The sequence below is a fragment of the Podarcis bocagei genome, assembly GCF_964188305.1.
Source record: "Podarcis bocagei genome assembly, chromosome: 2".
Lineage (NCBI taxonomy): Eukaryota > Metazoa > Chordata > Lepidosauria > Squamata > Lacertidae > Podarcis > Podarcis bocagei.
This window is the reverse complement of record NC_138126.1, coordinates 30515069-30540596: the sequence shown is the minus strand read 5'-3', so window position 1 is coordinate 30540596 and position 25528 is coordinate 30515069. Positions and strand designations below refer to the sequence as shown.

The window sequence follows — 25528 nt, the reverse complement described above, 5'->3', positions numbered from 1 at the left end:
TGATACAAGACTGCCGAAAGCTGTGACTTTGGGCGAGTTCCAACAACTAGGCAGAGAGGCCTGGTGGGCTGCATTTGGCCCCCAGTTCTGAAGTTCCCCGTGTCTGTCCTAATCTCAAAACACCTATTAAAAAATCCAAGGTCTAAAGGAAGTTCAGTGAGGTTCTATAGATTAGTGGTAAAAAGCACGCGGTTTGCGTGCAGAAGGTTCCAGCCTCAGACTCTGCCATTTCCATTTAGCAAAAAGTTCAGGTAGCAGGTGATGTGAAAGGTCTCCACCTAAGTCCCCCAAGAGCCACTGGCAGTCAGAGCAGGCAGTACCAGGCTACACGGACAATTAGTCTGCAGCTTCATAGAGGATTTTTTGCTTTTTGAGAATATAGTCATGTTTAAGATTGGACTGTAAGTCTTCTTTGGTTGAGGCTCAGTGGGAGAGGGTCTGCTTGCACGCAGAAGGACCCAGGTTCAAATCCTGACATCTCACAGAATCACAGAACTGTGATGTTGGAAAGAACCCACTAAGAGCCCTCTGCAGGAATTGAATCTCCAGGTAGGACTGGGAATGTTACGTGACTGAAACCTTGTAGAGCTGCTGCCAGTCAGTGCCAAGGGGCTGTGTGGACCCGTCTGGCTTGGGTGTTAGGCAGCTTCCTATATTTTTGCTTCTCTTCTCTGTTTCAGGCTCCTTTGTCACTGTCTTGTCAGTGTTTTTTCTAACGCGGTGCCCTTGGTTGTCCCTAGGTGGCACGTTGCGAGAAAGAGTGAATGCACTGCTCAGTGCGGATTGGGGTACCAGACACTGGAGATATCCTGCACAAAGTACAGCAAGCTGGAAGGGAAAATCGAGAAATTTGATGACCGGTACTGCAGCGGCATCCCCAAGCCAAGCTCTAGAGAAAAATGTTCAGCGGAATGTAACACTGGGGGGTGGCGCTATTCTGCCTGGACAGAAGTAAGTGCTGCCACTTACTGTGGCTCCTTCCACTGATGCTTCTTTGTACTGAATGTGTCTGTGTGTGTACACACAGACAGACATATATGAAAAGGACAGGGCCTTCTTAGTTGTGGTTCCCTGTCTGTGGAATGCTCTCTCCAGTGCAGTCCGCCTGGCTCCCAAACTGACATCTTTTTTGGCACCAGGTAAAGACTTACCCCCCACCCCCAGCTTTTGATGAACTGAGATGGTGTTGTTTTGTTGCCAGTGTGCCGCTAAACATTCTTGTAGCTGCTGGTGTGTGTGTGTGTGTTTGCACGACTCTGTTAATGACGAAATGTTTTTGATTTCAAACATGTTGTTAGTCAACTGGAGGCTAGCAAGCCAAATAGCAATAATTGAATATTGTAAGTTTGTTAGGTTACATACCATGTACAGAAGTGAAAGGGGCTCATCATTTTCACCGTTTCCTAGAATGGATAAATTGGGTCAGCAACATTTTTTTCAGCCATGGGCCGGTCCACCATCCCTCAGACCATGTGGTGGGCCGGACTATATTTTGAAAAATAATAATGAGCAAATTCCTATGCCCCACAAATAACCCAGAGATGCATTTTAAATAAAAGGACACCTTCTACTCATGTAAAAACACACTGATTCCTGGACCGTCCGTGGGCCGGATTTAGAAGGTGATTGAGCCGCATCCAGCCCCTGGACCTTAGGTTGCCTATCCCTGTGATAAAACCTTTTGGAGACCAAACTTAAGAACATTCCCCCGATTGCTTAAAATTGGGGAGAACTATTCATTATAGATAGGATTTTCTGAAACGAGAGTCCTACCTCGTTTTTTCTGAACTACCTCCTGGCACTCCCTGACAAATGGGAGCTCATCACTCCTGACCTGAGGCAAGCAGGGAGTGGGCCTTTCTGCTGCTGTCTGCTGACTCTGCTTTTCTTCCTTCCAGTGCTCCAAGAGCTGTGGGGTTGGCACAAAGAGGCGCCGAGCTGTCTGCATGAACACCTTCAACGACGTCCTGGAGGACAGTAAATGCAGCCAGCAGGAGAAGGTGACAGTGCAGCGATGCAACGAACTCTCGTGCCCGCAGTGGAAGACCGGCGATTGGTCAGAAGTAAGGAGCTTATTGCTTTAAAGGTGTAAACAGCACGGTAGATTTTGATCACGGGAAAGCTGCAGTGCAGTAATGTCAGAAGCACCCCGAATCAGTTTTCCACCATCATTAGGAAAAGGTGTGCATGCTGCTTTATCCCTTTTCCTTTCCTTCTCACAAGTCTGAGATTTACTTTGCTCACACCCTCCTCCTTGATTAGTGAGGGATGGTAGTCAAGTTGCAATCCTTAATTCCAGGTTGGAATTATCCCTCACCACCTAGAGATAATGCCTTAGAATCTGAAGCCCAGTGGAAAGCCCATTGAAGCTTTTCCTGAATGGTAGCTGCTGCATGTGGCAAGCCATTTTGTGTTACATGTTTGCAGGTCCAACTAAAACATCATATCTTGTGGACCTTTCTGGTTTTCAAGGTTTGTGCGATCAATATTTGCACTCACAGACAAAAAAAATATATTGAGTTGGATTGCAAACGTAACCCTATACATGTCTTCAGTGAGACTTAGTGCCAGGTAAGTGCTGAGGATTATAGCCTAAATTAGTTGCACTTTAGTCCAACATTGAGAAACTTTTGGCCCATGGGCCTAAGTAGCGCTGTGAGACCTCTGAATTTAGTCTGTGGGGCCATTTTGGGCAAACCACTGCTAACAGTTGTGAAACATGAGTTACAGAGACCTGTTATCTCCAATATAAGCTCTAAAATCGGAGATAAAAAATCTCTTATCCATAATCTTGGAGCTAAACACCATTGCAATAAGATAAGCTTCTATCTGATCTTAATGGTGTCAGACTACAGCGCTAAGATCAGAGATCAGCCACTGCCTGTTGTTTGAAAGGCAGCAAGGAGGAGAAAAGGGCAGGAGGCAGGAAAATCCTCCTCCTGCTCATTGAAGGGCAGCAGAAAAGGGGTTTTCCCTGGTGTTAGAACTGCAGTGCTATATCAGGTTAAATCCAGACCAAGTTAATCAGGCTTTTAACTCAATGATACAAGTTAGTCATGATTTCTATGGGACTAAAGCAGGGGTGAAATCTGGAAGTGACCCACCTCCTGTTTTGACACGCGGGAGAGGCTTTAATCCCATTGAAGTCACAACTAACTGGAATGGTTGTCTATTTAGGATGAAGGCAGTGCAGTTGTGGGTTTGTGAAGGGAGACTGCTATCAAGTTCTGGGAGTGGCTGTGGAGGACAGAGACATGTTCCACTGCTTTGCTCCGGGGAAAACTGCTCTTTAGCCGCAAACAGGCTTTGAGCTAAAGAGTAAGCTTTTCCTGGGAAAGGGACAAGGGGAAACCACTCGGAACCATGCTTTCTAGGCATGGGACAAGTGGAAGTATGGGTGTGTTCTCCCTGTTCTGCAGGTCCATCCATTCTGCAACCAGTCCTGCATATTTGGCAGCTCTTCCTTGGTCCCCTAAAGCTGTCTGCGGACAAACACCAGCTCCCTCGGCCCCTCGGTATTAGTAGAGGCCAGAGTTTGCTGTCCTTCAGTTCCAATGTCCCAGGGGCAACTGCATAAAAACCTTACCAATCTTACTTAGCTTTTCAGTGATTGTTGCACTGGCTTTGGATGAGCAGCTGCTTATGCATGCCTAAAGCTTGCCGTTTCCTTCCTTTAGTGCTTGGTAACCTGCGGGAAAGGGCACAAACACCGCCAGATCTGGTGCCAGTTTGGAGGAGACCGATTGAATGACAGGCTTTGCCATCCTGAGAGCAAACCAGTTTCTGTGCAAAGTTGTCAGCAACAGGAGTGTGCCGCATGGCAAGTAGGACCCTGGGGCCAGGTATTTGAAGCCATTCTTCTCATTTTTACTGCTATGGGGCTTTTCATGGACTCCAGCAGATGTTGTTTTGGGGTGGTGTTTTTTAAAAAATGCAGGCTCTTTGTCATGACTTCTGTCCCAGCACCCAAAAAGAGAGGCTCAAGGCTTCCAATGGTACAGGTGGAGCCACAGGTGCAGCTGCAGAATGCAACTTTTTGTTACTTGGACAAATAGCCTATGGATGAACACAGATATAATATTCGTAGAGCAACGTGGCTGGTTAACTTCCTGGGACACCCAACTGGTTAACTTTCCGGGACAACCAACGTGGCTGGTTAACTTCCCATTGGATAACTTCCCGGGCCTCACCCAGATTCCTCCCTTCCATCTCTGGACCACTTTTGCAGTTGCTTTGGAAACATTTATGTTTCTTTAAAATCAGGTGTTGTACATATAAACTGATGAATGTTTCTTTGGGTGGGCTTTTGCATTTTTTACATCTGGGAGCCTCCAGGAGGAGGAACAAGACTTTGAGCTTACTGAGTTATTTCATTTATATCCTGCTTTTCCTTGGGGGAGTTCAAGGCAACGTTCATGGCTCCAGTTCCCATTTTACCTTCACAATTGCCCTAGGTTAAGCAAAGAACAAGAGTGAGTGACCCAGCGAGCGGTGATTTGGAGCCACATCTAGCCCGGCATCCAAACTGCTCCACCACAATTACTCATAATGTAAACCAGAGGGGAGCCAGCCTCATGCCGCTGTTGAAGTGCTGTGCCTTCTCTTTAAATATTTACATCCATTGCCGTCTTATGTTTATCACAGAAATGGAGGCTCTTGGCCTTAGCTCGCTTGCTGACCATAATAATAAAGTGTTCTTGGACTTCCAAAGAACTCATGCCTTCTGCTGAATCAGACTGTGGGTATTTTAGACCAGCGTTGTTAGTGCAGACTTGCAGTCCACCACTTAATGTGCTCTCAGGGAGAGGTGGTTCCCAGCCTGGATACCAGTTGGCAAGGATCCCTATACAGTGGTACCTCGGGTTAAGTACTTAATTTGTTCCGGAGGTCCGTACTTAACCTGAAACTGTTCTTAACCTGAAGCACCACTTTAGCTAATGGGGCCTCCTGCTGCCGCCACGCCGCCAGAGCACGATTTCTTTTCTCATCCTGAAGCAAAGTTCTTAACCTGAAGCACTATTTCTGGGTTAGCGGAGTATGTAACCTGAAGCGTATGTAACCCAAGGTACCACTGTACACTGAAATCGTGCTCCGGCGGTGCAGCGGCAGCCGGAGGCCCCATTAGCTGAAGTGGTGCTTCAGGTTAAGAACAGTTTCAGGTTAAGTATGGACCTCCGGAACGAATTAAGTACTTAACCTGAGGTGCCACTGTACATGCAAAGCATACAGTAATGGTGGTGCAGAGCAGCAGCACCCATTTCCCAGAAGGCGTGCCAGTGCTTCTTACTGGTGGGGAGAGAGGGGTGAGGTGGCGGGTAGGATGGCATGGTGCAGGTGCGTCTGCAGAACCTTGCACCACACCAACCTCCTGCTACCTCAGGCCTCCCTGGAAACCAGCACTGAAGCTCCACCCCACCTTGTGAGCCACTGCTGAAAGTCCATCGCTCTGCAATGCAGCTGTGATCCTGAAAGCAAGTAATCTAGCTAAGAATAAGCACTGGAAAGGAAAGGCAGGTTTTGATAAATTCTGCTTTAGAGCTGGCTTTAAGGATCCTTTAAAAAAAAACAACCCACACGGACACAACTTTTTGTGTTGACCTTTTCCTTTTTAACAATACATCATACACAGAATGAGAACTTCCAAGCAATCTGTCGGAGAGACTTCATTTGCCGTCTCCAGTCTCCAGTGCAGCAACAGCTCTCATCTAATTATACTTTCAAAACAAGTAAATGAATAAACCTGTCCAGACCACACAAACTTCTCTTCAGCCGGTCATGCCTTCCTGTCATGATCGTGTTCTATTAAGGTTGTTGCAGTAGTCAATCGGTAAAGAAATGTGACAGAGATTATGTGAGGCTCGTAATCCACAGTATGGTAAATGATTTAAACACTTGCACATGTATATTTGAAGGGAATAAATGAAGCATGGAAGATTCCAGCGGAAGCAGCGCATTTTAACCGTTTGACCTAATTTTAAATGGAAGCGACTGAAGAAGGAGAAAGGGCTCTTTTTTATATTTTAAATCACTCTGGATTTGGCCAAATAAGTTAGGTGCTTTGAACTTCCTTGCCTCTTTTTAATGCATTTAGAACTAAGGCAGGTGCATTATGAAGCCTGGGACACAGTGCATATATTTGAACTGGTTTGATATTAATTCCCTCCCTGTGGGAAACTATAGAGGCAGGCTGGGGTTTTCTGTGTCCTATAAAAACTATAGTTCCCATCTTTTGGCAATCACAAAAGCACGTTCCTCCTGCTATAGGTGTCTAGTTGGCCACTGTGAAACAGGAAGCTGGACCAGATTGGCTTTTGGCCTGATTCAGTGGAAGCTGCCTTCTCGCATCCTTAGGCTTGCTTGCCGTATAGCTATCCCCACAGCTTTCTTTCCTTTCCCGCAGTGCACTGCAACATGTGGGCAGGGCTATCAGATGAGAGCGGTGAAATGCGTGGTCGGTGCCTACGTGTCCGTGGTAGATGACAACGAGTGCAATGCTGCTACGAAGCCAACAGATGTACAGGTAAGTGCGTTGATGTGGCAGCCACATGAGAATCTCCATTTATATATCTGTATCTCAATCAAAGGGCGAAAGGGGGTGGATGCAGTGTGTTGTCAGTCAAGAAAAGTGGAAGGGCATGCAGCCACCGATGTTGCCTCGACTGGGAGGGGGTGAATTAAACTTGCTGGGAAATGATTGAAACACACGTGGTGTGATGGAGGGGTCATGGAGAAGTATGGTGCATGGTGGCATGCTGTCGCAAGCATTCGCTCCCAATGAAAAATGAGCATTTTAGGGGCAAGGATTTCAGCTTAGCCTAATAATAATAATAATAATGGCGATGATGATGATAGTAATTTATTTATACCCCAGTCACTCTGGGCGGCTTCCAACAAAATACTAAAAATACATTAAAACACCAGTCATTAAAAACTTCCCTAAACAGGGCTGCCTTCAGATGTCTTCTAAAAGTCAGATAGTTGTTTATTTCCTTGACATCTGATGGGAGGGCGTTCCACAGGGTGGGTGCCACTACTGAGAAGGCCCTCTGCCTGGTTCCCTGTAACTTTGCTTCTTGCAGTGAGGGAACCACGAGTAGGCCCTCGGAGCTGGACCACAGTGTCTGGCCTGAACAATGGGAGTAGAGGTGCTCCTTCAGGTATACTGGGCCGAGGCCATTTAGGCCTTTAAAGGTCAGCACCAACACTTTGAATTGTGCTTGGAAACGTACTGGGAGCTAATGTAGGTCTTTCAAGACCGGTGTTATGTGGTCCTGGGCAGCGACTCCTAGTCACCAGTCTAGCCTTCTTTCTGGTATGCTAGCTTTTCACCTGGAGGGTGGGTTTTTGAATGTGTAGGGGGTCCTTCGCCTGCAGCAGGAACTGAGTAGTACAGTCCGATCATACAGTGTTCCTGTATGTTATTACTATTATTCATAGTAGTAGTACTCTGCCTATCTGACCGTATTGCCCCAGCATCTCTGGGAAGAATTGTTCTTTAGTTCCTTCATCTCACTCCCTCGCTGCTCCCCTTCCTCGCAGGATGCGTTTGCCAATTTCTCTTCCTCAGTACCTCCAGGGCCCTGCTCAAGAACTGCATTTTAACCAAACCTCAGCTGCTCTCTAAAGCAGGAGTGGAGAGCGGGGGTGTTCTTGCACTGCAACTCCCATCACATCTGACATTCTGGCTGAAACCGATAGAAACTGGAGTCCGATAATATCCGGGGTGGGGGTGGGGGTGGGGGGTGGCACAGGTTTCCTATCTCTCTCATCTAAAACTTTCCCCTCTGAGCCCTTCTATTTATTTGCCAGTACTTAATCTGTCAGGTTCAGAGCATCATGCCAGGAACCAACCTTTTTCTCCCCCCCCCCCCCGGGCTCAGGTGTCCCACTCCTCCTCTGCCATGGCCACAAGGAGGAGCTCAGAAGCAGCTTGTCTTTTGGTCTGAACTTGTCAAAGTGTGGTCAGTCTGATTTCTTCGAAACAAGCCCTCTTTGAAGCAGTAAAAAGGAGCAGCAACAACAAACATGATTTACAAAGCTGGCTTGTTTTTAACAAACCATTGTTAAAATTAGCCATAATCCGCAGTTTAGATGTAATACTAACGTTGGAAGAGAAAGATTCTGATCTCCTCGTGAGCACACTGGCGGAGAGGAGGGGGAAGCATGTGACCTTGAGGGGAGGGACATTCCCTTCACATTAAATCATGGCCAGTGTGGTGTAGTGGTTAAGAGTGGTAGTCTCGTAATCTGGGGAACCGGGTTCGCGTCTCTGCTCCTCCACATGCAGCTGCTGGGTGACCTTGGGCGAGTCACACTTCTTTGAAGTCTCTCAGCCCCACTCACCTCACAGAGTGTTTGTTGTGGGGGAGGAAGGGAAAGGAGAATGTTAGCCGCTTTGAGACTCCTTAGGGTAGTGATAAAGCGGGATATCAAATCCAAACTACTACTACTACTACTACTACTACTACTACTATTCTTCTTCTTCTTCTTCTTCTTCTTCTTCTTCTTCTTCTTCTTCTTCTTCTTCTTCTATTGTGACGTCCAAATAGTCCCCACTAATTCCAGTCTTCTCTTCAGATTGATTTTGGGCCTCATCCCAGTGGCACGGGTTGTAAGCCCTTTGTGATTTATACAGGACATGGGGCAATTTGGTGCTATGTAAGTGATTTTCATAGTAATGATGGGTGCTTCTGTAAATTAGCATGCTTGTGAGGGCTGGCATTTTGTTAGTGGGAGGGAATGCAGCTAGAGCAAAATAATCGAGGTGACAGCCTTCAGGCATGTATATTCTCATCTTGGCAGATGCCCCAGGAGCATCCGCCTTTAGGGTTAAGATGAGCCATTTGTATCAAACAAAAGATGTGATGACAAATGTAATGGGGGGGTTCCTCCCTCCAACCCCCCTCTCCGCTTCCGTCACTGCATCGCTATAACCATCTAACCTACACTGAAATCCCTGTGAATTGCTGATAGCTTGCTTTTCCCTGTTCTCGTCTATTAAATAGGACTGTGAGACAGTGCCATGCCGTCTCCGCCCAGGAAGCCCGGAAACGAAGCAAAGCAGCCACAGAACCCAGTGGAGATTTGGATCCTGGACTCCCGTACGTTAAACTGGTCAGCGTAGATTACAAGGAGATCCCTTGATAACCCCCCCCCCCAATAGTCCTGCAACTCCAGGGGGCTTTTTTCCCTTCTTGTCAAAAAGGGGGCAGCTGCTTCCCCCCCTCCAACCCCCATTGTCACTCCTTGTCAATCTTCCTTAGTGCTCAACTACATGCGGGAAAGGCACCAGGATGAGATACGTCAGCTGCCGCGACGACCAAGGCTCTGTGGCTGACGAGGCCGCCTGCTTCCACCTCCCAAGGCCATCAGCGACAGAAGCCTGCTCTGTGACACCGTGTGGACAGTGGAAGGCCATGGAGTGGAGCCCTGTAAGCAGCTTCCTCTTGTTTAGGGGTAGTCTCTCCCAGATGCCTGTTGCTTATTCAACATTTGTCAGGCCTTCTAAAGATAACGCTTGGCTCAAAACGGAGGCAGCAGAATTTCCTGTAATCGGGAACCAGTAGAAGTAGTTGTTGGAGCAGAAGTTATAATAGTGTGCTTCTGCCCTTGGGAGTGGCGGCAGCAGCAGCAGCAGCAGAGCTTTTCTTTGTTCAGCAAAGCTGGGGACTAAGAGGATCAGTTTATACCAACTGACACAAGTTAAGGAAGGGGCTGGAGCTTGGTGCATCCACAAAGTCCTGAGTTCAACCCCTGCCATCTCCAGCTAGATGAATCACCTCTGCCTGAGGTCTTGGAAAGTGAGAGTGAGCAGTGGGGAGGGCCTTCACCGCCATGGACCCTATCTTCTGGCAGTAGCATTGCTGCTACACGGCCAGGATGGTGAGGGACTAGGACCAGCGGCAGGAGTACTGGATTGCCTCCACCAGTGCCCCCAAACCACCCCAACTGTGCTCCCCCCACCCATACCATCCTGCACTCTCACAGCAGTGACACTGCTTCCTGGGGGACAAGTCTGCTGTACCGTCCCTCCCCTCTGGTTGTTCCTGCTTGAGAACTAGACGAGCGAATGGGATCAGGCAGCTTCCCATATTCCTAATCACGTGAAATCAACAACCACATGGGATCCGCATACATTAAAAAAAATAGTTTTACGTAAATATGTTTCGTCCTGCGATTCTTAAAACTTGTGCCTCATTGCCAAGGACGTTGATCTCCCTGTTTCCCCCTCTTATTGACGCAGTGCTCTGTAACCTGTGGGCAAGGCAAGGTGACCCGGCAAGTCGTCTGCATCGATTACAGTGACCAGATGGTTGACAGGAGTGAGTGTGATGCTGAGGACGTCCCTGCAATGGAGCAAGATTGCTCCACGCCTTCGTGCCAGCAGATTAGCCCTGAGTACAACAGGCCAATCCCTTCCTTCCCTTACCCTGACTATCGCCAAAAGAACAACCAGGGTGGAAGCGTGAACCGAAACCAAGGCCGTGCACATGTGCACGGAGGCAACCAGTGGAGAACTGGCCCATGGGGAGCGGTGAGTAGCTGGTGGAGATACTCTTAATCTGTTGCAAGTTGGGTTACAGCCTCCTCCACTCCTAAGGGTTGTATCTGATGTTAGTCCTTGTCAGAGTAGACCCACTGAAGTTAATGGGCAGGACTAACTTAGGTTCATTAATTCTATTCTAGAACTAGGATGGATACAACCCCAAGACACCATCAAGGCATTTTACTATATATAAATATTATCAACGAGGATGGGAAGAGTTGAAGGGGCCTAGTTACACAATCACTAGGATTAGAGGGGCAAGGAATAATAACCATGGGGTGGTGGTGGTGATAGGAACCTATCATCTGTCCTCCCAATGTTGAGAAGCCCTGTTCCGGCACTGTCCTAATTTTTTAGGCTTTGCAAAGTTGCCAAGATTGTCCTTGTCATTACAGGGACTAGCAACTTGCCTCTTTAAAAAAAAAGAAAGAAAGAAATTCTGTTGTGTCTACATTCTGTGTCTCTTCTCAGACAAAATGCACTGATTTAAATGCAATGGCAATCTGTTTCTTCTCTGAAATCTCCCACTGGACTTCCCCTCGTTAGTACCTTCATTGATAAAAGTGGACAGGGTACTCTCTGCCTAAAACGCCTTTGATGTCAAAGAGAAAAAATTTAGCGGCTGTGCTAATGCTACCTCAAACTGAATTTTTAATGCCAAGAGTCTGATCTTACAGTTTTAAGGAACGGCACTGGCGCTCCATCAAGAAGACGGCTTTTCGATTATGGCTGCAGGTTTCATAGCCATTGGGACTCCTCACTTTACTAGGCTACATCGCTTAAGTTAGTTGTGGGCTAAGATCGATGGAGCCTCCTCAGTCATATGAAAATATGTTTTGTAGTGTTCCAGTACATGCGCTGGTGGATTCCAACGGCGGGTTGTCGTGTGCCAGGATGAAAATGGATACACTGCCAGTAACTGTGATGTAAGAATGAAACCAGATGAGCAAAGATCATGTGAATCAGGGCCCTGCCCACAATGGGCCTATGGCAGCTGGGGTGAGGTGAGCATATTCTACTTTATTTGGGGTTGTTGTTGCTTTTTTTTAAAACTAACCCATTCCCAAGGCAAAGCATTCTTAACTGTAGATTTTAAAGATGTGGCTGTATTTGAATTTCCTTGAAACCCTTTTTTAAAAAATCAACAAAATAGCATAAGCCAATAGGTTTCGACAGAAGATCTGTTATCCAGAAGTTCTAATTATCCTGCTTGTTTACCTTTCCTCGTTGGAAATAATAACACTTATTTATCCAGTAGTGCTGAAAGGACTGTTGAGACATAGTTTAGACTTACTGTTGTTCGTCTGGATAAACTATGGTTATTAGACCAGGAGCAAACCATGTTTCTGTGGGCTTCCTCCTAGCCGTATGTCCTCTCACCATAATTCAAGGTTTCCAAGATTTTGCTAAAGCTACCTTTTCACATTGCATCCAAACTGGGAAACAGGTTTAATCTCTGTTTACTGTTCACAGGAAGTAAAATCAAAATCCCAGTCCCATAGCCTGGTTTGCAAAGGTATATTAAACCACAGTTTCCCCGTTAGGCTATAAGAGGAAACTGTGGTTTAATAAACCATAATAGAAGCCCCAGATTTGGGTATGCAAAGAGCAGGGAGTCTGGTACATGCGGAGTCTGGTTTTCGCTCTAATCAGCAGTTCATAAGACATTACACCTGAATCAGTCCTAAAACTAAGAGGTGTAGATAGATAAAACCAGATTTTAGCAACCTTTGTGTTTTCCTTTGGGATGGCTCTCTAACATTGGGGAAGAGTCCCAGAAACTATGCATATGTCTTATTATTCCCTGCTCTACCTTCCCACCCACAAAAAAGACCTACCGTATTTTTCGCCCTATAAGACGCACTTTTTCCCCTCCAAAAATGAAGGGGAAATGTGGGTGCGTCTTATGGGGCGAATGCAGGCTTTCGCTGAAGCCTGGAGAGCGAGAGCGGTAGGTGCGCACCGACCCCTCTCGCTCTCCAGGCTTCGCGGACCTCTCCTCAAGCAGCGGGAACGTTCCCACTGCTTGGGGAGAGTTGCCGGCATCCCGAAGCCTGCAAGCGCTGATCCCAGCACGTGCAGGCTTCGCGGATCTCTCCCCAAGCAGCGGGAACGTTCCCACTGCTTGGGGAGAGTTGCAGGCATCCCGAAGCCTGCAAGCGCTGATCCCAGCACGTGCAGGCTTCGCGGATCTCTCCCCAAGCAGCGGGAACGTTCCCACTGCTTGGGGAGAGTTGCAGGCATCCCGAAGCCTGCAAGCGCTGATCCCAGCACGTGCAGGCTTCGCGGATCTCTCCCCAAGCAGCGGGAACGTTCCCACTGCTTGGGGAGAGTTGCCGGCATCCCGAAGCCTGCAAGCGCTGATCCCAGCACGTGCAGGCTTCGCGGATCTCTCCCCAAGCAGCGGGAACGTTCCCACTGCTTGGGGAGAGTTGCCGGCATCCCGAAGCCTGCAAGCGCTGATCCCAGCACGTGCAGGCTTCGCGGATCTCTCCCCAAGCAGCGGGAACGTTCCCACTGCTTGGGGAGAGTTGCAGGCATCCCGAAGCCTGCGCGCGCTGATCCCAGCACGCGCAGGCTTCGCGGATCTCTCCCCAAGCAGCGGGAACGTTCCCACTGCTTGGGGAGAGTTGCAGGCATCCCGAAGCCTGCGCGGGCTGATCCCAGCACGCGCAGGCTTCGCGGATCTCTCCCCAAGCAGCGGGAACGTTCCCACTGCTTGGGGAGAGTTGCAGGCATCCCGAAGCCTGCGCGCGCTGATCCCAGCACGCGCAGGCTTGGCGGATCTGTCCCCAAGCAGCGGGAACGTTCCCACTGCTTGGGGAGAGTTGCAGGCATCCCGAAGCCTGCGCGCGCTGATCCCAGCACGCGCAGGCTTCGCGGATCTCTCCCCAAGCAGCGGGAACGTTCCCACTGCTTGGGGAGAGTTGCAGGCATCCCGAAGCCTGCGCGCGCTGATCCCAGCACGCGCAGGCTTCGCGGATCTCTCCCCAAGCAGCGGGAACATTCCCACTGCTTGGGGAGAGTTGCAGGCATCCCGAAGCCTGCAAGCGCTGATCCCAGCACGCGCAGGCTTCGCGGATCTCTCCCCAAGCAGCGGGAACGTTCCCACTGCTTGGGGAGAGTTGCAGGCATCCCGAAGCCTGCAAGCGCTGATCCCAGCACGTGCAGGCTTCGCGGATCTCTCCTCAAGCAGCGGGAACCACCGCTGGGCTCCCACGGCTTGCAGAGAGCTGCCTGTTTGGGGGCTGGGGTCGGGGGAAGCTCGGGCTGCCCCAGCCCCGCGCCTGGGGGGGGAAATAATTTTTTCCCTTTATTTCCCCCCCAAAAAACTAGGTGCGTCTTATGGGCCGGAGCGTCTTATGGGGCGCAAAATACGGTAATCTGGAACCTGCTCCCCAGTTTATTTTGAAACAAATAACAAAGGTGTCATTCACTTCACTCATGAGAGCAAATTTAGATGCTTTCTCTTTCCCAGATTGTACGGTTGTGGGAGTCCCTCACACATCCACAGTCCCAGAGGGGAAATAAAGGCATGTGGAAAGTAGCAATACATTGAGGTCAGATCAGGACGCTCTCATACACATCTTAACATACAGATCTCACTGCCTTCATTTTGAAGAAGAAGAATCATAGCTCAATGGTAGGGCATCTGCTTTGCATTCAGAAAGTCCCAGGTTCAGTCCCCAGCGTCTTCAGGTAGGGCTGGAAAAGAGTCCCTGCCTGAGACCCTGGAGAGTCACTGCCAGGTACTTTAGACCAGGGTTTCCCAAACATGGGTCTCCAGCTGTTTTTGGACTACAATTCCCATCATCCCTGACCACTGGTCTTGCCAGCTAGGAATGATGGGAGTTGTAGTCTACAACTGGACTATAGAAAATACTGAGCTAGATGGACCAATGGGTCCAGCTTGGTATAAGGCATATGTTTGTATTCCCCCCCCCCCCCCCGGAGTCTAGAGTTTTGAGTCTCTCACATCAGAAGGAAAGCAGCATCTAAATTGGCTGTGAGTCAGATCAAAGAAGACAAAAGTAGCAATAAATGAACCTAGCCATTGCTAATGTGATCTCCACCTACTGCCTTCCTCCCCCCCAGTGTACAAAGCCATGCGGTGGAGGAACCAGAACAAGACTGGTTGTGTGCCAGCATCCCAATGGGGAGAGATTTACTGATCTGAGCTGCGAAATCCTTGACAAGCCACCAGACCGTGAGCAGTGCAATATGCAGGACTGCCTTCGAGATGCCGCCTGGAATACTGGTCCTTGGAGCTCGGTACGGCCATAACATACTTCTGTTGTTGTTGTTGCTTTTTGTTAGTCATTTTCACAGATGTTTCATAGGAACGGAATGAGTGCCCTTAATGTCAAGGTGCTAATACTTGGTGCATGTGCACGTGTTTTTAAAAAAGGAAACTGCACTTAAAGGTGTTTAAAAAACAAAACGATGCATTCCAAATAAATAGGCATTCAGGAAGAGCATCAACTAGGAAATCTGTTCGTTTTAAAAGGCACTTTCTGCTTGTTAATGAAGTTTGTACATTTTATTAGCCCATGACAAGTGCTGCACGATACTGATCTTCACTATGAAGGAAACCCATTGCAAGCAAATGAGAGTCGTCGAAGTATTCGACTGTTTCCAAAACATTTTCTTCTGTCTTCATAGATCTGTTTTAAGCTCCTGTTTTAACACTTAGCAAGCCACCTTCAAAGCTACTATAGTTACGGGATAATTCCAGTGCTAAGCTGCTGTCATCCATGTAGCTCTTTCTGTATATTTAGAACTGTATAGTACAAACTTACTTGTTCAGATGAAGGAACATCCTTTTTAGCAACAACAACAACAAAAACACAACCCACAACAATAAGTAAGAGTGACACAGAAAGATGCTGCCTTTGGGCTCCATCAAAGGATAGCTAATATTTTTAATAGCAACATATTGCATAATTGTGTATCTGGGTGTCTGTCTTGTATGTCAGTGATGAAGACCAAAGGGGGATGCTTTTAACACTGGCTTCTTGCCTTTCAGAGTAACCTTACAACAGCAGATGGTTTTGATTTAAAAGTTCTGTGTTACTTGTCCCAAGCCCTTTTGATTGGACGGCATAAACATATTCATAAGCTCATTGCGCAATGCTTCTTAACCCACCAGAAAGATGGGGGGAGGGGAAAACCCCCAACATTAACCATCCCTAAGAGATTGTCAAAATACCTAAAATCCTTCCCAGTCACAAAGACACAAGCGGGTAACAAAATAGAGATCTGGAGCATTTTTGTTACCGTAGATCAGTGTTGCCATGTTGGTGTGAGAAGCTACATCAACACAATCTGTTGCCAGGATGGGGAAACCCGTGGCCATCAATATGTTATTGGACTACAGTTCCCATCATCCCTGATGATCAGCTGTGCTCATGGAAGTTGGAGTCCAGCAGCGATTTTGAGAGCCACAGGTTCCCCACCCCTGATCTTCAGAAATTCAGGTATGCCTGAGAACAGTTGCTCACTTTAGAATTCCTCACGTACACCACTGTCCAAAGAATCAAGCACGTAGCATCCGTCTTGGATCCATAGTTTGGAAACTCTTGGACAAGATGCTCAAAAGGACCACTTCTCCTTAAGTTTCCCCATCTGCTCCTCATTGCTGCTGCCTATCCACTTGCCTTGTCCCTCTGAACGCTGCCATAAAATGGTTGCACAGATATTTTTTTAGGTACATTTCCCAGGCCCACTGTGGAGAGGAGAGGGAAGGGGAAGATAGACCTTTATTACAGCTGCCCTTGTCTCACAGGTTCCACCAAAGGGGTTAGGCAGTCTTTTGATTCCTTCTTCTTCCACAGTGAACTTCCCCACAACAGAGATTATGCTTCTTCACGAGCATCCCATGGGTGCTGATTCTCAAGAAACCACTGCAGCTTGGAAAGTAGGCATGGGTGAATGTGAGTTGACAGAAGGAACTCATCCCACCTTCTCCTGGGCTCTTGAAGCCCATGTAAGTTAATTCCCTGCCTCCAGCCACATAATTTTAAGACGTTGGCAAATAATGGCTGGATAGGAAACCATAAGTGTGCCCGATTCAAAGTCTCATGCAAATCAGCCTCCAAATATCATTATTGTGGTATAATGTAATTTAAAGGGTTTTGGGTTTTTTTAAGTCCTAATCTGACTCTAAAGCACTTTATATAAAAGAAGCTCCTTTTCGTCCAATATATGAACTTCCAAAACTGCCATAGTCTTATTGCTGGAATAGTCCTTCCTTTGTTCCGTCCTTCCCTGCTGTTTCTATGGAGAGTTCTGTGGCCATTTTTCACTTTCATACCTCAGCAAACAATGTCAATAGCCGCACATTTGCTCAAGTTGTATGTCTATGGTGCTTTTTATCATTACAAGGGACAGTGCTATAAAACACTTTCATCCAAGGTGCTGCTGTAGCCCTTTCTATGTTGAGGGGGCAGAGTTGGTGCTAAATGCAAATGGGCTCTGTGTGGCTAGGCATCTGCATGCCTTGGACTTTCTCCCCAAGCCAGGGGCGGCCAACATGACGATCCTCCAGATGTTGACTGCATCTCCCATCGTGCCTCTCTCCTTTGACCATGCTGGCCAGGGCTGATGGGAGTTGTAGTCCACAGCTTCTGGAGGCACAGTGTGGGTTATTCTAGCCCAAAACTATGTACCAAAGACTGCTGTTGACACTGGATTACACTTGCTTTGAACATTAACAAACAAATAAGGTTATGACATTGAGATTGTTCTGGTGTATGATTCATATGCATTCTGGCAATTTCCTCCTTCAGCAGCAGTCCCTGCAGAAACTTCTAGATCCATTCCAATGGAGTTCTGTCTCACCATAGTAAGACTTCCCTTTGAATTTAAAATACAGGCTTCAGTAAACCTCCTTCACTGGAGGTATTTAAGCAGAGGTTGGATGGCCATCTGTCAAGGATGAGTTAGTTCAGACTTCTGCATTGCAGGGGGTTGGTCTAGATGACCCTTGGGGTCTCTTCCAGCTCTACAGTTCTATGATTCTCTGATTCTCTGATTCCTTAACTAGGCAGGCCACAGTTCCCATTATGTTGTTTTAAAAAGAATCAGGGAAGCACTTCCAAAAGTAAGCATACTTCTATCTCTCTGTGTGTGTGTTTGTGTGTATAGGATAAGCCCAAATGATATTTTCATCTTTTTTATATATAAACAGCTCTGAGAACTAGACATCTAAACATCTAAATTGTTGGTACAAAGTGTAGTTAAATGTAGTGCTGCAGTTTTTTTAAACAACAACAACACAAATGTCTGCTAGCTTGCCATAAAAATGTAATCAACGTAGTTTATAAAGTCTCGTGCACAGCGCACGGCTTAACGTGCACAAATGAAAGCTTGCCAGATCCTGAAATGGACAAGACTCTGTGGTGCAGAAGTAACATGTGCCCTAAGTTGCATATCTGTGTCCTCTTGCTCTGTCTTGCCACACACACACACACACACACAGCACAATACAACTGCAATCTCTTGGCCCATTCTCTTCTGCTGCCCACTCACCATGCAAGGTCCGAAGGTGAGAGGGCAGGTAGTATCAGAACTGAACTAAGTTCTGGGTGTCCTGCTCAATGGAAACATAGTTCCAGGTTCAGATCTTCCCCCCATTCTTTTGAAATGATGCATGGAACAGTAAACTGTCCTCCTGTTCTTAACACAAATGGTCTTTGGCTCTTCAGTGGGGAGTCTTGTGATCCGAGTATTCAGAGTTCCTTATTAAATTCCAGCCATCCGTTCAGATGAAAAATCCCCCAGAGAAAAAGTCTGCAGGGCTGAGCCACTTTATTTGCAAATCATGATTTATTTTTTTTAGAGAGAGAGTGTGAAAAAAGGACATAAATTTCACACAAACTTACTTTAAGCTGCTTACAGTTTAGATGACCAATGCTTCAAATGGTGCTGAGTGAAGACAAAACTAAAACACTGATAAATGAGCTTAAACTTAAGATTTCTCGCTTCACCTGAAAAATTCAACCAATGATGTTTGTCTACCTCGTTTTGAAACCATGTGCTACTGCTGTAGGTAGTAGAGGACAAAAAGAAGTTGTCTTTTTGTTTCATGTTGCCACACACTTTCTCCTGGCTCTGACATTTATCACCACCTTTCTGCTGTAAATGTTTCTACTTCGTCTGTCCCAGATGGAGTGTTGCTTCCATGTTTTTGGACACTTTTGAAACAAGAGTATAGTATTGACTGAAGCTTTTTTTCTTCAGCAGAATGGATCTCTTTATGTATTTATGTTAATGAAGTGTATTTATTTTTCAACTATTGTTATTTAATTTTATAAAAATGTCGCATTGCATTTACAATGTTTGAATGCTGGCCAAAGGAGACAGAGAAATTAAAAGTAGAATGTAATCATCAATACGTTTCGCAGAATGATTTCTTGGCTTTGATAATCATAGAGTCATGAGGCGTATTTATTTTCTGAACACAAGATCGATAGGCTCTGCTTTAGGCCTGCTGCAGCGGAACTGATCCGTTATATAATGAAGTAATATAAACATGAATTTGCATGCAAAGGCTAAGTGTTCAAAAGACCACTGCAGTGGTACCTCAGGTTACATACGCTTTAGGTTACATACGCTTCAGGTTACAGACTCCGCTAATCCAGAAATAGTGCTTCAGGTTAAGAACTTTGCTTCAGGATGAGAACAGAAATTGGGCTGTGGCAGCAGGAGGCCCCATTAGCTAAAGTGGTACTTCAGGTTAAGAACAATTTCAGGTTAAGTACGGATCTCCGGAACGAATTAAGTATTTAACCTGAGGTACTACTGTATACTGTATAGCCTCATGGCAGGTGCATTCAAGCTGACAGAATGCAGAACTAGTGTGGTGCCATAGTTAAAAAACTGAGGACCGGATTCAGCTAAGTAGGTGCCAGTGGCAGCCCACACAACAAGTCCTGTTGCACAATGGGACCTCTTCCTCTCTTTCTTCCCTCTCGCTCCCCCCACAATCCACTCTGGGAGCCCCCAGAACCTGGTGTGAGGGGAAGATAGTGGAGAGCATTCCCTCTGGCCAAAATATTTGTGCTGGCATAACAATCAGATTATCATTTTATTTTATTATTATTTATTGAATTTATATACCGCCCTATACCTGGAGGGAGGTACAACGTTTAATTTCTCTCCAGACTTTGGGCTTCAGATTCTGTCTCTTCGATGAAAGCACTTACACAAACCACTGTCTCTCCTCCATTTGTGGTAATAGTACTGACCCCCCCCCCACTGGGTTGTTGCGCCGATTACTGTTCTAACATATGTGAAAGGCTGTGAACACTCAAAAATGGCGGCACAAGTCACGTCCGTGTGCCCCACCCCAAACCTCTCCATCCATTTTGGCATTGAACAGGAAGGTTGGAAGAGGGCTTCTAAGTGCCTTCAGCCAGGCGTGCTTAAAAGCTTTCCTCCAATTGTCAAGAGAATCTTGTGTTATCAGACTTCTATTTGTGTTCGGCTGAACGTGCATAGAGCTCTCCTTCCAGGTGAATGGAGAAAAGCTTGAAGTTGGCAGATGGGGGCATCTTCATGGCCTCTATTCATGTTGGCATTCCTATAACACTCGAAAAAGACGATGTTTGTGTTAAAAGTATTATCAGTTCATTCCAGTCAACATGGGAATGTTCACACAATCCACATTGATCCAAATGCGAAATGTTTCTGGCCTGTTTTTTGGCAAGTGCTTTAGCAGCCAGGGTAGGCCTTTTGAGACCCAATAAGTTGAACGTAACCTATGGGCTGTGTATCGTGACCCATTTGCGGGTATGAACACCGCCTGGTTTTGCTATTTACGATTAACACAAAAGCTGTCGCAGGAGGACAGACCCTCCCCAGGCCATTTCTGGCAGGCTGTGTGCAACTTGATGGGTCACAAATTGTGCATGCCCAAGATCACAGCTTGAGTAGAGGCACTTATACTAGCTCTTGTACAGTTGTACCTTGGCTCCCGAACGCCTTGGGAGTCGAACGTTCCGGCTCCCAAACGACTGAAAACCCGAAGTGAGTGTTCCAGTTTTCAAACGTCCGACGGGGCTTCTAATTGGCTGCAGGAACTTCCTGCACCCAATCAGAAGCCGCGCTTTGGAAATCAAACATTTCAGAAGTTGAACGGACTTCCGGAACGGATTCTGTTCGACTTCGGAGGTACGACTGTATTGTTGATCTTTATTCCTTTCCAAGAAAGTAAGAAATAGTAACCTAGAGATCCACAGTAGCTAACAGTGATCAGGGATGATGGGAATTGTAGTCCCAAAGCAGCTGGAGGGCCAAGTTTGGCCACCACTGCACTCCTGAATACCAGTTGCTGGAAACCACAGGCGTGTAGAGTGCTTGAGGGCTTCCTGCTTGAGGGATTCCCACAGGTGTCTGGGGTGGCCACTGTGAGAACAGGACTAGATGGACCCCTGGCCAGATCAAGCAGGCTCTTATGTTCTTAAATGTTTGTCTATTACTCCATCTTCGTATCTGTGCTTAAAGGATATAGGATGAGCAAGTTCCCACCAGCCCCATATATTTGTATCTGTTTTAACTGATCGATGGAACAGAGTATAGATCTGATCTTTGAGCAGAATTGCCAGTGAATATCTTGCAAATAACCGAGTATACCTTCCTGCATAAATTGATGGGACCGGGGCGAGGTTTCAGTTTTGATTATGGTGTTTATTATGGTGTTTTTTTTGCTTCCCTGTTATCTCTCCTGTGGGATATGAGTCGAAAGCACAGAGACTGTTGTGTCAGACATGGTAACGTTTGAAGGCTCTATACAGCTATACAGAGAGCCCTGCAAATATGCTTCCTATTTCTGTTTGGGTGACTTAAAATAAGGTGTCGCTGGTAGAACTTAATCTGTAATAGAAGCAGGCAATTTTTTCTCCAGCATGTTGCTCATAAATTTGTCAATGCTGGCTGAAGACCCAGAGGGCATACCTTAAGTGGCAGGTAATTGACATACACTGCATATCATTCACAGTAGCTTGGCAGGAACCAAACTTCAACTGAGAGATAAACTGAACTGACTGAATCATGTTCTCACTTGGAAAATTGTTAACTTGAGTCAGCTCTTGGTATACTGAGCATCCTTATCAGGAAGTGACTTCCTTTAAAAGCTGTTGGACTTCCTGCCAGTTAAACCATGTTTAGCATTGACTCTTAAATCGACAGTGCTGAGCATATTCACTTGGTAACGTTCAACCAGATCAGTGGGAATTAGAGACACTTTGTACTAGAGATTAAAAGGACTAAAAACAGAAATGGAAAAAACCCTCTGGGTTTTCCCTGGGTTTTCATCCTTCCACCCCCATTCTTTATATCTCTATTTGTACATGACCATTTTTGATCAGTTTACATGGCCAGGTCCCATCTGCACCAGAAAGCAGCAGGGACCAAATGCTATGAGCAAAAGCTCATAGTTATTTACCACAACACTGCCTCCTGAGGAACCGAAAAGTACCAACATTATCAAACCATTCCACATCATTCCCGTACACAAACATTACCCCTGTAGGGCCTGATCACATAGAAGCAGTGACAAAGCTATATTTAGTAGTTATTGTTATTCTTATTTTGATGAAATTAGTCCATCGGGCATGCCTGATTTGTTTAGAACAATATGTGTTCTATGCAATATGTGTTCATGCGCATAGCACTGAGTGTCACAGCTGCTTTCAGCATGCTAAATCGAACTTGTGTGTCAGCCCTTCCTTCCTGTATGCTTAGGATTATAGTCTTAACACTCAGCCAGAAAAGACAGGATGGAATTTAGTTTTATTTACTTGCTTCTTTGTTAGGAAGAACATAGGAAGCGGTCTTAGGCCCTTTAAGACCATTGGTCCTTCTAAATCATTACTGTGCACATCGGTTAGCAGCATCTCTCACACACGACTCTTTCCTAACTCTGCCTGGAGATGCTGGGTGTGTGTGTGTGTGTCTAATTTGGGACTTTCGCTCCTGCAGAAAACTGCTCTGTAGTTAAGCTGTGGTTCTCATTCGGCCTCATTACACCCAAGATGCAATGGCTGTTAGCACAGCGTTTGCTTTTTCCTGTTCTAGTGAGCAAAGCACTGCCGTCTGTTTTTCTTTTGCTACATTCTTTTGCTGAGTATCTTAAGTTATTCCGCAGTCCGATTTTTACCTCCGAAAATGCACCCAAGCATGCATTTCCCATCTACCACAATTTTTATTTTATTTTTTGCAAGCAAAAAAACGCAATGTATACATATGGCTGCCATTTATCAAGACACATTTCACTGAGGAATTGGCTCCCAGATACAAAGTATTCCGCCTGACACAGCTTTAAATAATTTATTGAACGCTTAAATGAATCAGAAATTTGAAGTGAGTTCACATATTGTTTCTACCTGAGGGCCTAGGAGTGGTGCTTGATTCCCTGTGCCACTCAGGTTCCTTCCATCTCACATTATTCCTTTGTACATCTGTGGCATCAGCAAGGATTTATGAATGTCATCCTTTGTCTCTTGCCCAAGCTTAACATAGCAACATTGGTAATATTCAACATTAAGCCTTTATGGACCATCAATGGACTTGGTACTTAAGTATTTCTACTCTGTGGCTCTTTTCTGATTATGACTTTGTTGGATATTGCCCTCGTTGAAAATATTTGTTTATTAACCCATTTTCCATTTAGGGAAGAGCAAGTAAATGCAATTACTGTTAACAAAAGTTCTGTACATCTAAGGTTAACTCCACCTGGGAGAGATTCGTGTTTGTCCTTAACATGCTTGAACGCCACATTTCTTTGCCCAGGCAAAGGGCCTTCTCGGTAGTGGCACCCTCCCTGTGTTACGCCCTCCCTTCAGATGTCAAGGTGATAAAGAATTACATAACTTTTAAAAGACATCTGAAGTATTGGGAGGTTTTTAACGCTTGATATTTCTATTATGTTTTTAGATATGCTGTAAGCCACCCAGAGTGGCTGGGGAAACCCAGCCAGATGGACAGGGTATTATTATCATTATTATTATATAATGGATGCCTCTGTCCCTCTAATCAGCTGTGGGAGTACATCTGAATAGGTCATGTAAGTTAGGCCATACAGGCAGTGCTTTTTTTTCTTTCTTGTTAAAAGTGAGGTGCTTGTACTCATTGATAAAAGTGTGGTGGATGCCAGCACAAAATGGCCGTCATGGGCAGCAAAAAAAGAAAAGGGGGGCAGGGGGGAAGAGGTGCTAGTACTCCATATTGGTGAGTACTGTCACACGCAAAAAAACCTCCTATGTATAGAGATAAGTTGTCCCTGGGAACCAGGACTGGAAATGAAACTCCTGCTTATAGGCTTTTATAGACTGTGGCAGGTATCACATGCTTGGGCTTCAGTGTATTAAGAGAACATGCAGATCTAGGGCTGGGCTTGCCCATGAGTTTGCCTGAGGCAGCTGCCTCAGGTGTCAGAATCCTGTGGGGTGGCAGCCCACCCGCCGCCACCAGAGAAGTGAAAAGTGGCGGCAGCTTCCGGCAAAATCTTGTGGAACTCTTGTGATAGCTCCATGAGAGATCCACAGAGTATTGCCAGAAGCTGCAACAGGCATGTGACCCTGGTAAGCGTGGCTTTGGTGTGGGTGGCACCTCCCCGTTTCTCCTCAGGTGGCGAGACAGGACAGGCCGCCGCTGTGCAGATCCACTCTGAAGCATTGGCAAGAGAGAGAAAGAGTCCTAACGCATAGTGGAGGTTCTTGTGGCATGGGCCTGAGCAGACCCAGTGAAATAAGAATGTTAGGACTATACATTTCCAATGGTTATATGACGCCCGCAGAGGTCATAGCTATACCTACCAACAGATTTGCAATTCTTTTTCTAAACTGGCAAATATGAAGCTGTCTTTATTGAGTTGGGCCATTGCTCCATTGAGCTCTGAATTTTCTACTCTTCTTGGTAGTGGCTCTATTAGGGTCTCCAGCATTCCTAGCTTTGCAGTCCGATATCCTTCAACTGCAAATGCCAGGGGCTGGACCTAAAGATTTTAACCTGCCTCTTTTTAAAAGCCGTTTGCCCTAGTGAGCCCTACAGCTTGGTAGTTCATCCTCACTAGCAGTTTAGTGAACAGCCTCAAGTGTTTGTATGGGGACATAAATTGTCCTTTACCTTTTATATTCAGTTCCTTTCCTAATAATTCTGCGCATCATGTTTTGAATTTCTCAGTGCCGTAAACCGAGGGCCTGATCCCAGAACAGAAGCAGTTTGCAGCTGCCGTCCTTGGGCGTAATGATGGCTGCATATATGCGAGAAATACCTGAATATGCTAGGGTGCTGCAGACATGGACTGGCAAGACCTGAAGGGGCCACTCTGATGATGGCCTCTTCCCAGGGGACCAGAAAGAGAGCAGGAACAAAATTATTTTCTAACACTACTTCATAAGCTGAAACTCCTTTACTCCCTAAGTAATTTTTTCATTCTACAATAGTGCCAGTGTCCGGAGGCATTGCTTACACATTCTTTCAACACATTGCTCTTGGTCTCTCTTCATTTTTATTTCTGCACGGGTTTCCTGCACTAAAATGCCCATGAGAATTAGGCAATTTTCTCTTTCCTTCTTCCAGAGAGCTCCTAAGTCTGCAATCTAACCCTGTTACTGGTGCCTAGTAATTTGGTGCATAACTACCCAGTTTCTCTTCTACTTCGAAATGCATTAGGGAGAGAGTCCTCAAGCGAGGAAGGCATAATTGCTGAGTGCGTTTAACTTCGATTTAGCTGAAACCTATAAAGTAAGTGCTTTACCGGTTCACTTTAAAAAAAATAAAAAAATCTTGATATCCCTTTTCCTAAGAAGATGGGCATCCTGCGGAAGTATGGGACTAGTACTTGTCAGGCCTTCATGAATATCTGTTATAAAGATCTTCAGCTGGTTTTCAAAATGCAGAAGTGTATGCAATTTTTCCAAAGGGTCTGGATGTCATCAAACATAGTGGGAAATTTGAAGTTTGCATAAGTAGCAGTGT

At 46.2% G+C, this 25528-nt stretch overlaps 1 protein-coding gene across 5 annotated transcripts in view; it reads left to right on the top strand.

The window, feature by feature from the left end:
- ADAMTS9 (ADAM metallopeptidase with thrombospondin type 1 motif 9) overlaps positions 1-25528 on the top strand; it is a 138408-nt gene that overhangs the window by 67556 nt on the left and 45324 nt on the right. For all 5 annotated transcript variants that reach the window (XM_081183927.1, XM_081183925.1, XM_081183926.1 and 2 more), the window contains 9 exons: positions 741-951; positions 1899-2063; positions 3678-3842; positions 6401-6520; positions 9006-9101; positions 9264-9431; positions 10244-10534; positions 11389-11550; positions 14642-14818. In XM_081183927.1, the coding sequence (XP_081040053.1) occupies positions 741-951; positions 1899-2063; positions 3678-3842; positions 6401-6520; positions 9006-9101; positions 9264-9431; positions 10244-10534; positions 11389-11550; positions 14642-14818 (1555 nt within the window). The remainder of the gene's footprint in view (positions 1-740; positions 952-1898; positions 2064-3677; positions 3843-6400; positions 6521-9005; positions 9102-9263; positions 9432-10243; positions 10535-11388; positions 11551-14641; positions 14819-25528) is intronic.